This window comes from Mus pahari, chromosome 16 (assembly GCF_900095145.1).
Source record: "Mus pahari chromosome 16, PAHARI_EIJ_v1.1, whole genome shotgun sequence".
Classification (NCBI taxonomy): Eukaryota; Metazoa; Chordata; class Mammalia; order Rodentia; family Muridae; genus Mus; species Mus pahari.
In genome coordinates, this window is record NC_034605.1 from 21176803 (window position 1) to 21188648 (window position 11846).

The 11846-nt window shown below is 34.3% G+C and overlaps 1 protein-coding gene across 4 annotated transcripts in view; it reads right to left on the minus strand.

The window, feature by feature from the left end:
- The window catches only part of Cdk13 (cyclin dependent kinase 13), an 89167-nt gene that overhangs the window by 22250 nt on the left and 55071 nt on the right, over nucleotides 1–11846 (minus strand). For all 4 annotated transcript variants that reach the window (XM_021216074.1, XM_021216073.1, XM_029547539.1 and 1 more), the window contains exons 6-7: nucleotides 10649–10838; nucleotides 9301–9357 (exon numbers count right to left, since the gene is read on the minus strand). In XM_021216074.1, the coding sequence (XP_021071733.1) occupies nucleotides 9301–9357; nucleotides 10649–10838 (247 nt within the window). The remainder of the gene's footprint in view (nucleotides 1–9300; nucleotides 9358–10648; nucleotides 10839–11846) is intronic.

The window sequence follows — 11846 nt, forward strand, 5'->3', positions numbered from 1 at the left end:
GCAGAGGATTAAAGACACTGCCCAGCTGCAGCAAAGTATTTCTAAACATTAGACAATAGTCACTTTCTTTATGATTCATATGAATAAAGATGATTCTAAAAAATCGGGACCTATGGTTTAAAGTATAGACTTCAGAGTAATTACATCTTCAAAGTCACTTACAAACTTTATTCTTTTGGCTGTCTTCCAAATAACAAGCGCAGATAGGAAGTTCCCCAGGAAAGCTATTCACTCACCTGAAACTAGTTGAATCGGATTCATTTGGGGAGGGGGAAAAAATGCCCACAATTTACCCAGCAGCTTTCTCTTACAAACCACAGGTCTAAGGCTCCAGAAAGCCTAGGATGTACCTGAACTGCTCTGCCCTAACCTGGCCAAATTTCTCTAAATAATTAGAGCACCAATAGTCTTAGGTTATCAATTTAGGCATCATATTTCCAGAACCCAAAAAAATTTCTGTTGGCATTGACCAAACTGAAAGTTAACAAATGAGAGTCTAAGTCTTTTTCATTTGGTTTAATTTCAAGCAAAGCCTCACTATTCCATCCCTGGCTGTCCTGGGACTTGCTTTGTAGAGTGGCCTTGAGTTTCCAGTGACTTTTCCTAACTGTGGCCCCAAGAACTGGAAGTCAGGCATATATCACCACCTCTGGCCAAAATGTCTATGAAGCAAACGAAAGTTGAGAATATCTGACTTAGTAAATTTTCCTTGCTTATCTTCTGGTATCACTTATCTTCATATAGTATAAAGTATTTCAATTGTTAACTATATACTATTATTTCATACACAGCAAAAGAGCTCCCAACATAAAGTCTAGTCTCCACTTTCAATAATAATCTTGACTTGCTTCCACTGTCTTAAACTCTCTTTACTTCAGTCAAAAGTCAAAACATTCTTTAACATGAACCCAAACATAAAGCTAGCATTTAAATGTAACATAAGGTGATATGTGAGTCTTCTGGGTAGGGGAAGAAAGCCTGAAAAACATGTGAGAAGTAGCTTTTAAATTGTTCAAAGGGTCTATGAGCACTTTAAGTCTATGCTGTGAGACAGAGACTAGGTTAACTATACTCTCAAAAAAATATTTAAATTAATACAAATCTCTAATTTTTTAATTTAGAAAATAAAGTATGGAGAAACTACAAATATTTAAGTAATGAAGTTTATTTAAAAGAAAAGTTTAAACAAAAGATTAGTTTACATGACATATATTAAATTTTATGTAACTTATTACATAGTCATTTTTAGCTTTAAATTTGGTTAGCCACCACTATTTTGAATAGTCAACTTGCAAGATGATTAAACACAAAACTACACAAAATGTAGTTGTAAATGTATCACAAATTACTTATCAGTGAATTGTTTTCTAAGTATTTCTAAATGCTAGCTTTTGCCAGATACTTTTGTTTGTTTGCTGGTGTTTCAGTGTCTCTCTTCTATAGGATCTTAGGAATTTCAGAGCTTGGAGAGGTGTGTTCAGAGAGGCTGATTTGGTTATGGTGTTTCCTATCTAGATTCATGTAAAGGAAGCAAGATTTAAAATACTTAAATTTCCCAAACAAAACATAACAGAATCTTCAGTGATTTCTTTCATACTATAATTTGTAGTATTTTTTGAGACAAGAAAGAAAACCTTAAGGTCATGACAAATGCCGATCATTCTGTGAATACCTACCTAGCTGCCACAGGAAAACAACCCAGGGGCCTTTCTTTGCTCTTCTGGGTGGGGAACGAGCATGGTCTCCCCAGGTAGCTCACAGGTAGGCCTCAAAGTTAAAAATCTTCCTGTCTCAGCCTCCTAAGTGCTAAGATGACAGGTAGTATGCCATCATATCTACCCAGGGATCAAGGAAGTCATCTTAAATCCAACACTTTTACAATTTCAACAGCAACAACCAAAGAGTGAGCTGTGATGCAGGAGGAAGGAGAAAACACCATGGGCAGTTAAGTGAGTCATAAAAAAACGTGGCCCTGAGGGCTGGTCATTATAGTTAAGAGCAGCCCAGATTAAACAGTAAATAACAACAACTTGGGGATACAGATAGGAAAGTAGATTCTAAAAGCCCAGCTCTTGTGTTTAAGGCTTATTGTAAATATAAAGGGTGTGTGTGTGTGTGTGTGTGTGTGTGTGTGTGTGTGTGTGTGTTTTATACAAGAACTAAATGATCTAAGGCAGGCTAGAAACCCCAGGTCAGGATTAAATAATTTCTACAACAGAACTGCTATTACTACTGCTTACATACTATTTCAACAGTATAACTATTGGTTTTCTCACCTCTAAAGTGCCTTTGCCTCCTCCATCTTTAAAAAAAAAAAAAAAAAAATTTTGTTTCAAAAAGAAAACCAGGTCATGTCTCACTGCAAATAAATAAAACTTAACTCAGCCTTACAATAAAGCTTACATACGGGCTGGTGAGATGGCTCAGTGGGTAAGAGCACCCGACTGCTCTTCTGAAGGTCCAGAGTTCAAATCCCAGCAACCACATGGTGGCTCACAACCATCCAGGGCAAGATCTGACACCCTCTTCTGGAGTGTCTGAAGAGAGCTACAGTGTACTTACATATAGTAAATAAATAAATCTTTAAAAAAAAAAATAAAAAATAAAGCTTACATACAGGATCTTATTCCTGTGACCCTACTATAGAATTTCAGACTTAAAATGCCAGAGTGCTAACCATCAACTAATCTTCTCCTACACTAATATTCTTTGTTTGGGTCTTCATTAAATTTTCTTTCTTCACCTTCAAATCTTATTTCCAATTTACTTCTTCAAAGATGGCTATCCTAACTGTCCTATCAAAAATTCCTCTGTTGAAAACTGTTTTCAAACAGTACGACTTGCAGTAGTGAGAACAGCATCCTCTAGTACTTGCATTTCTTCTAGAGCAGCTGCCCAACTAAATACAGTACACTTTTCATCCTCACTGCAGTGAGGGGTGGCCATGTGACCAAGTGCTTGCTACTGGCTTTTCTAGGCATGTCTCATAATTCCACCCCTCCAATTTCTGGCCATCAGCCTTGTAAGGCTTATGCAAGTGATCACAGATATTCCAACCAAGTTGCCTGCATGACTACATGACAGTCACCATTTGAACTGATGCTATGGTTAAGTATTAATGGTGCAGTGAGATAAGGCACCATCAGTTAGCATTATTAAGTGAGAGATCATAATACTTTAAGTCATTACTAAATTTCTTTCAATAGTTTTGCATCTCCTAACTGTAATTCAGCTACTTGACCAGAAGTAGGAATGAAGACAAGTTTTCAGAACAGGTAATTTTTTCTAACTATTCTCCAGTAGAGACCCTTGTGAAATAATTCACCTTCTAGCCACAATAATTTTTATCAAAATTTAGTGCAACAGCTTTTTAATCAATAATAGTTCTTGTTTCCAGATTTTCAAGATTAACTAACTTTTCAAAACACAGCCAAAACGAGTTTTAAAACATAATGTTTCCAGTGACTGTTCACACAAGACCCATAAAATGTTTTTACTACCACCCATGCTGAATCTTTAGCCTCCCTAAGATGGCTGAGCACATGTGTAGTTTCTAGAGCAGGGAGTCAGAAACCAAGTTGGGGGGGGGGGTGTTGGAAGGAGGGAGCAAGAATCCTTTGAGGAAGTTAATCTTATTAATGTTTTAAACAACCTCTTTTAACAAAGTAAATTGATGGAACATTCCTGAAATCACAGCATTCGGTATGCTGACAAAGAGGAGGACTTTCAGTTCAAGTCCAGCCTGGCTCATATACTTAAATCCCTAACAACAAAAAACAAAATTGGTTGGTGTTCTACTTCTGCTCCTCCAAAAAGGGTACTATGCCACATTTTCCATTTTACTATTTAATGAGAAAAAAGCAAACACTGAGAAAATATGCAAACAGAAGAACTTTAATCATAAAAGCAAAATTCAACATAAAAAAAAGCTAGGAGAGCACTGAAGTCCATTTCACAAACCACATCACCCAACAACAGTTTATTAGTATTACAAGAAAACACTCCATGTTATGATTAGGTTGATATATTTACAATGGTAAAGATCAAAATAAATGAAATTGAAATTATGTTTCAAAGTAAAAAGAATTTAAATCCCAAGAAATTCAAAAGTATTGCAATATGAAGAGATAATCCAAATGCAGAAATTATTGGAAATCTGGAATCCTAAAAAATTAGTCTTTCAAACTTCCAGATCTGGTTACAGATTCCCAACATCCTAGAGATCTTATTTACACCATACAAAGAATTAGGAAGTCCTATGATAACACAATTTTTTTTCCTTCATGGATATAGCACTGAAGAAAGTTTCAATTTATTTACATAATCAAAGTTCTAAGCAATTTCATCAAAGGCGGTCACACAGATAAAAACTCCCTCTGTTATTAAAACAGTAAATCCAATGAGCTCTTATTAGCAGATGGCAAAACTAAACTTTATACATACTTGAGAAATAAAAGGGTTTAAAAGCCAGCAAGTTCCAATTTTGCTATTATTAAGCACTTTCATCTGTAAACCACTGGTGACTTTAGGTTTCATTTATAAACCTAAAACTAAGAATTAAAACCAGTACCTTGAGCATACTGGATAAGTACTTTTATTAATTTCTGAAAAGGCAGCTGACATTATCATATGGAAAAGTGAAGCAATACCTGGTGGGACAGAAACAACAACAAAAGGCTTTTTTTTTTTAAGCCCTTTCATTTTTGGTGTCCTAGTTTAATATTAAACACTACCTAAATACAATAGAATCAAATGTGATTATGGAAAAAAGTAAAAAAAATATAATTTGTTAATCTACTAGAAAACTATAGATAAAACATACATTCTGACTGGAGAGGTGGGAGTGCAAAGCCAGTTAAATTCAACAAATCTGGTGCTGAAGATGTCTCAGGAGTTAAGAGCACTGGTAGCTCTTCAGAGAACCCAGGTCCAACTTCAAGCACCCACATGGCAGATCAAAACTATAACTCCAATTCCAGGGTATCCAACACTCTCTTCTAACCACCTTGGGTACTGCACATACACATGGTGCATATACATACACACAGACAAAACACTAAGTAAGTTCAGGAAACCCTCTGCAATAAAATAACTATAAAAAATGGTTGTTTACCTAATAGTACCATTTAAAGACACCTGGCGAGGCCCAGTGCTCTCTACCTGAAAAAGATACTTTCACAAGATCAAGGTATGATCCAAGGACTTGCTAGAAAGCACTACAGAAAACAGTGTTTCTGTCAATAATTCTAGATCTACTTCCTAACACTATTGGGTACTGGTGATGTGAACAAACAAAAATCCATGTATTTTAACTTGTAACCATCTCAGAGGACTTTCACTTCAAGTAATTTTTTTCTGGCATAATTACCAAGGCAAGTAACATGGCTTAATTTAAGATATGCACAGCACTTTAGTGGAGATGTGCAACAAACACATATGCTTGATAACATGAAAAAGTATTAGATTTGTAGTAGGGGAAATGTGGGTGATAGGTTCCAGGAGGGTGGTAGAACAGCAGGACACTGCTAAAAAATTTTTGCCTTTCTCACTTTACATAATCAAAACAGAATACATGAGGATGAAAGAACTGCAATTTCATTTTCATTTCCCAATTAAGTCATCGATCTGAGTATGACTGCCACTGTAAATACTGTTGAAGGATATTGTTTCCTGTTATGTGTTATCACTCTGTAGTATTTTCTTGTCTTAAGGTCTCCAGCCTCCCAAAAGATCCTCAGTGTTACCCAGATCCCTAAAGTTCCCTGCTACACATTAGGACCATTCTGCATGTCAGGGTCCCCTTTTTAAAGCATAAAAACTGTTTTTTTCCATCTCTAAAATGACATCAATTCAAGATTTAAGAACAATGAGCCAAAATGCTGAATATTTCTCCAAGTACCTGAAAAAATGGCAAGATTGGAACAGCCACTAGGCGGCACCATTGCTTTTAACATGTTCTGCCTGGGAAGGGAGGAGTGTTAGCAAAAGTTCTAAAAGCCCTTTTCTCCCTCTCCCCCTTCATGGGATCAGAGAAATGCAGCAGACTTTGGTTACTATTTAAGGAAGTTTTATCTTGATAATTTGTGTTTTTTCATTAGTTTGAGTACTTTGTAAGTCAAAACTTTGCAGCATTTTTGTTTTGGTAGTTCTGTGGGTTGAGCTGACGATCTCAAACACACCACGTAGGGGCTCTACTACTGAGCAACACTTCAAGCCCAGTATTTGAAACTGTAAAGTTTTGTTCTTTTTTGAGGGTGTGATAATTTGGCTTGCGTGTCTGTATGTGTTCTATATGCATGCCTAATGTCCATGGAGGCCAGAACCAGAAGACAGCATTAGATACCCTGAAACTGGAGTTCCAGATGGAAGTGAGGTGTCACATGGTTTCTAGAAACCAAAGCCTAGGCCCTCTGCAAGTGAGCCATCTCCTCCACAAGCACCATCATCATAACATAGTCATGAAATTAATTAACTAGCTTAACCAATATCTCACAGCTACCCCAGTACAGTGGCAGAGGTACCATCGGGAGGCCTATACAAGACCAAGCTGAACTATAAAGTATATTTGAGGCCCACCTGGGCTACACAATGAGACCTTATCTCAAGAAACAGGATTTTACAATTGATTAAAGGGTAATGAAAAGACAACAAACAAAGTCTCTCAATTTAGGACTATTTTATTTCTTCAAACTTAAAACAGTAATAATAAATGTGCTAATTTTTTTCTCTAGAAAAAGAAGTAAATTAAGACTTGTACAAAATACTTTTTTGTTCTATAGGAAAGTGGATTTCTCCAGTAAATTTTTAAAAAACACTTTTTAAAAAACCGCAAAGGGGGAGGGGGTGGGAGAATATCTAAAGGAACAACTCCCTCAAAGATGGTATGTTTGCTTATAAAACAAATGATACAAAATTTTTCTCATTAATTTGACTGCCTCCCAAAAAAAGAATTTACTATGCATAACTTTAAGATTCAAAATTACAGGGTTGTAAATTTCTCTAGCCTGAAAATTCCTACATCAATCCACCACAACAGAGATCATGTCAGTGAACTGCCACATTTTGTATACACATGTAGAGACACACACACACACACACACACACACACACACACTGCATGTATGCAAAAATATATACTACATATTTATAGTGCCAAAGATAGTTATGTCTGTATATACTATACAATAATTTTGTCTGGGACATCTATTCCAAATGCATAGGATTATCTTCAATAAGTAACCTATTAGCTGTAAAAGATTATTAGGATGAAAAATAAGAAAGTAAGAAAATAAAAGTCGTTCATTCAAGCATGATAGTTAAGCTGCATTAAGGACAATAAAACTAGGGTGAAATATCAAGAGATTGCGAAAATAGAATCAACTAACCAAAACTCCTCCCAAACAGCCAGATTAGTTAAAAAACTTTAATCAAGTAAAATTTTAGACTAAGTAACATTAAGACCATTTTCTTGACAAATTCTACCAAAAGATACATTACTATATGGTAAAAATATTTAAAAATTTAGCACCAGGTACAGAGGTATACATATTTAATTTCAACACTTGGGAGGTAGAAGTAGTTGGGTCCCTGAGTTCAAGGCCAGCTTCGGTTATATTGTGAGACTGTTTTATTTTATACAAGTAAAAAAATGTAAAAGCTGAAGTCTATAGCTCCTTAACCCTGTCAACACATACCTTAAAGTCATTCAGTCCTTCACAATAACAAAGACACAACTGAATGTGTCCAACAACAGAAGAATTGATGACACACACACACACACACACACACATACATACACACACACACACGCTAAACAAGTTCAATTCAAAAAAGTAAAGTCAAGAACGGTAATTGCTAAGAGTTGTGTGTTGAAGACTGAGAGTTCAAGATATTTAGCAAACAACCTGATAAACCTAATAACAATTCAGTGTCTTCTTGAAAATTAATAGATCTTAATTGTTCTAACCACCAATAAAAAAATAAAAAAAAAAAAACTGAGATAAGACACTGCCTAATTCTCCTGCTTTAGATATTCTACAATGTTATTTATAGTTCAAAGCAATGTAACTTGATATACCAATTAAAAATAATTTTTAGGCTGGGCATGGTGGCACATGCCTTTAATCCCAGCACTTGGGAGGCAGAGGCAGGTGAATTTCTGTGTTCGAGGGCAGCCTGGTCTACAGAGTGAGTAGTGAATTTCTGAGTTCAGGACAGCCAGAACTATACAGAGAAACCCTGTCTCGAAAAGCCAAAAGGAAAAAAAAAAAAAAAAAAAGACTCCTGGTGAGTCATACTTAAAATAATAATAATTATTGTTATTAAAAAGCTTATTACTTAATTCACAAAATAATTTTAATTAAATATATAAACAAAAGCTGGAATCAGCTACACTAAATTTATTAAATCAAATCAATCCTATAGCTTATTTACATAAAATCATTATTTCAATAAAATATTTTATTTTGAAAGTCTGAATTAATTCTATAAGAGACTTAGTCCTTTACAACAAGACACAAAGAGAGCCAATCAGATATACACCCCAAATTTAGCCAGAGCAGCTCCATCCGTCTCTATCTTACACACTGAACTTCCTCACAATTGCTTGTTTAAATAGTACCGGTGAGTTTGGAAAAAACAGACTACTGTAGATGTAAGTAAAACAAAAACAAAAATGGTGAAGTCTAAAATAAAAAAGCAAATGTTTAGAATTTAAATGTACTATTTATAAAGTATATACCAAACTTTATTATTCAATACACAATTAAAATCCTTAATGTCTTTATCTGTATTAAAAATTTATTAATTTTTAAAATTTAAAGTTCATTGCACTCCTACTAAAAGTCATACATTTTAATAGAAATTTTAATTTATCTACCATTTAAAAATTAAATTTATTTAAAAACTGAAAACAAAACTGTTAGATTAAGACAGCCAAACTAGGTTTTTTGTTTGTTTGTTTTATTTTCATTATTATTTAGGAAACAAGAATGTTAAATAAAAAGGAAAAAAAAATCAGGGCTGGAGAGAGAGCTCGCCAGTTAGAATACTTTTTGCTTTTTCAGACAGCCTAGGTTCAGTTCCCAGCACCCACATGGTAGGTTTACATCTCTTTGTAACTCTAGTCTCAGTGAATCCAAAGGCCCTCTTCCGACTCCACAGATACAAGACATGCATATGGTGAACACAAACACATAGTCAAAGACTCATACACATAAAAATTTTAAAAATTAATATTCTAAATGTAGCTTTTAAAACTGAACTAGCTGCTTAAAATAGTTTGTCTCAAGGTGCTCTTACCTTTCTTCTGAGCTATATAAACGAGCAAGTCCAAAATCTGCAAGTTTTATCTGTCCTCTGGTAGGAATAAGACAAGATAAAAAAGCATTAGTCTACCATGAATTTGATAATATATACTTACATTCTATTCCAGGGTTCAATGAAAACACATTAGAAACAAAAACACACATAAACTCATTGCACTGCTATACTTCAGGCAAAGTTAACTAATGGGACAATGTACACCGTAACAATTAGTGTTTTGCTTTGGATAGTTTCCTGTTATTTTTATTATGTGTCCATTCAATCATACATGTTCTTAATTTTCAGATTCAGTTGGATATAGATCAAAACTACTGGAGGGACTATATTGTCCTGAAATCATGTGTGTTAATATTTCCTAATAGTGTACCAACTATTTATACAACATTTACATTTTGAATAAGCTAGACAAATACTACCTTATTTTATAAAGTGCCTTAGATCCCTAGGTACTATTAAAAATATTCAGTAGTGAGGTTAGTCTAAAACAACCCTCCAACAGGGCCCAATGGTGCTAGTGTAACAGAATCCCATGTCCCCTTCAGTTCCTACTCAGGAAAGTACCTCAAATGACATCTTGGTCTAGAAGTACGTATTCAAACAGTGCCCAAGAACTAAATCACACTACTAGAAATTTATGTTTAATTTTGTAGCTCTTAAAAGGTTAGGGTGCACAAATTATTTTCTTCCATTTAAAACCAGGTGATGCATGTTTTATTCAAATTTTAAAAATAATACTAAGTACAAGAAGTATGCTGTTTCTGAAGATATTTACCATAAACCTTATATATACATATTCTTAAAATACATGTAAAAAAAATCTAATGCTTGGAGATGGGGATAAGGATAAAGAAATAACTCAGAAGCGAAGAATGCTGGCTGTTCTTTCAGAAAACCAGGGTTCCATTCCCAGCACCCATTTGGTGGCTAACACACATCTGTAACTCCAGTTCTAATGTATCTAACACCTGCTTCTAGCTTCCACGGACACTGTAGACATTGTACACAGACACACATGTAAGCAAACACCCATTTATTACAAATATTTTTTTAAAAAAATTAATTTTGTTTTGTAAAATCTGTACATGAACCTAAAGCTGAAATCATATCATTCATGATTAGATTCATTCACTTCAAATTATCTGGAAGAATACCAAACAAAAAGGACATATACACATTGCAAATCTTTACTAGAGCTACTGGAGAACAACTGTGGAGGTAATACTAACTGACTGCTGTTCATTACCCAAGAAATTAGAATAAACTGCATTTATAGGAAGTTATATATTACATTAACACTTTAAAAACATAAATTTCATATCCATACCTATTATTTAGAAGGATATTTGAACATTTAATATCTCTATGCAAAAAGTTCTTCTTATGACAATAATCCAGGCCTTCCATGAGCTGTCTCATAAAAGATTTTATATGGTTTTCATTAAAGTGAACCAAGCCTGATTCCAGGAGTCCCATCAGATCATGGTCCATATATTCAAACACCAGGTAAAATGCACCTGAGAATGAGAATAATTAACATATTAAAGGCTTTAATTCCCACAATCTATCTAGAGGTTAAAATGACTTTGACAAATACTGGTAAAACGGAACTGACCCTTGAAAATAACTACTTTGTCATTACTTATAAGACTTGTTTACCCTCTCAGAACTTATCATCATAAAAGGATGTATCTCAAGAAAACAGCAGAAGCGGTTTTCTGCTGAGAGCCATTATGCTGTAGATCACCTCGGCTCATTGCCACATTATTTATAGTTTTTGATGGTTAAATTCTTCCCTATATCAGACAAATTGTTTTTCAGAAAAAAATGTGAATAAAATTTGTATGGTTCAAAGAATATTAATAGGTTGTACAAAGATTGCTTTTAATACAAGAATATAAGCCCAAATAGACCAAAGTCATCTTTAGGTGATTTATATTAATTTTGTTTATATAAGACTGTATTTGAAAGCATAAAAATTACAACTTTATACAATGTTTAGTGCTTAAAACTCTTAAATAAAACTTATACAAATTGAATCCAAAGCTAAATAAACAAACATTACAATCAGGCAAAGCTTTACAGAGTGAGTTCTAGGAAAGCCATATCTACAAAGAAGCACTGTCTGGAAAAACCAGAACAGAAAAAGAAAAAAACTAACAAAAGCCATGTCATCATCTGCGAAAAGAGAAAAACCAGTATTATGCCAAAGAAGACACTCAACACGATTCACAATCAGTTCCTAAATTTAAACTGAGCAAAGAACTTTCAAAAAATAATACAATAAAAGAATGGCTTCCAAACATTTATTATAGTACCTCTCTGAAGACAAGAACCATGCATATTTAACAAGAAAATGCTAGGCATTGAGACAAAAATCTTCATGGTTACGAATTTTATGTAGATGTTAATACGTAAAATTTAAGAAGCTGCAGGGTCAGTAAGAAAACCTATCTCAGGTAAAATTTCATGAAGAGAGCAGATAGCTGTCATCCTCCTTCAGCCTCCTCCACATGAGCATACAC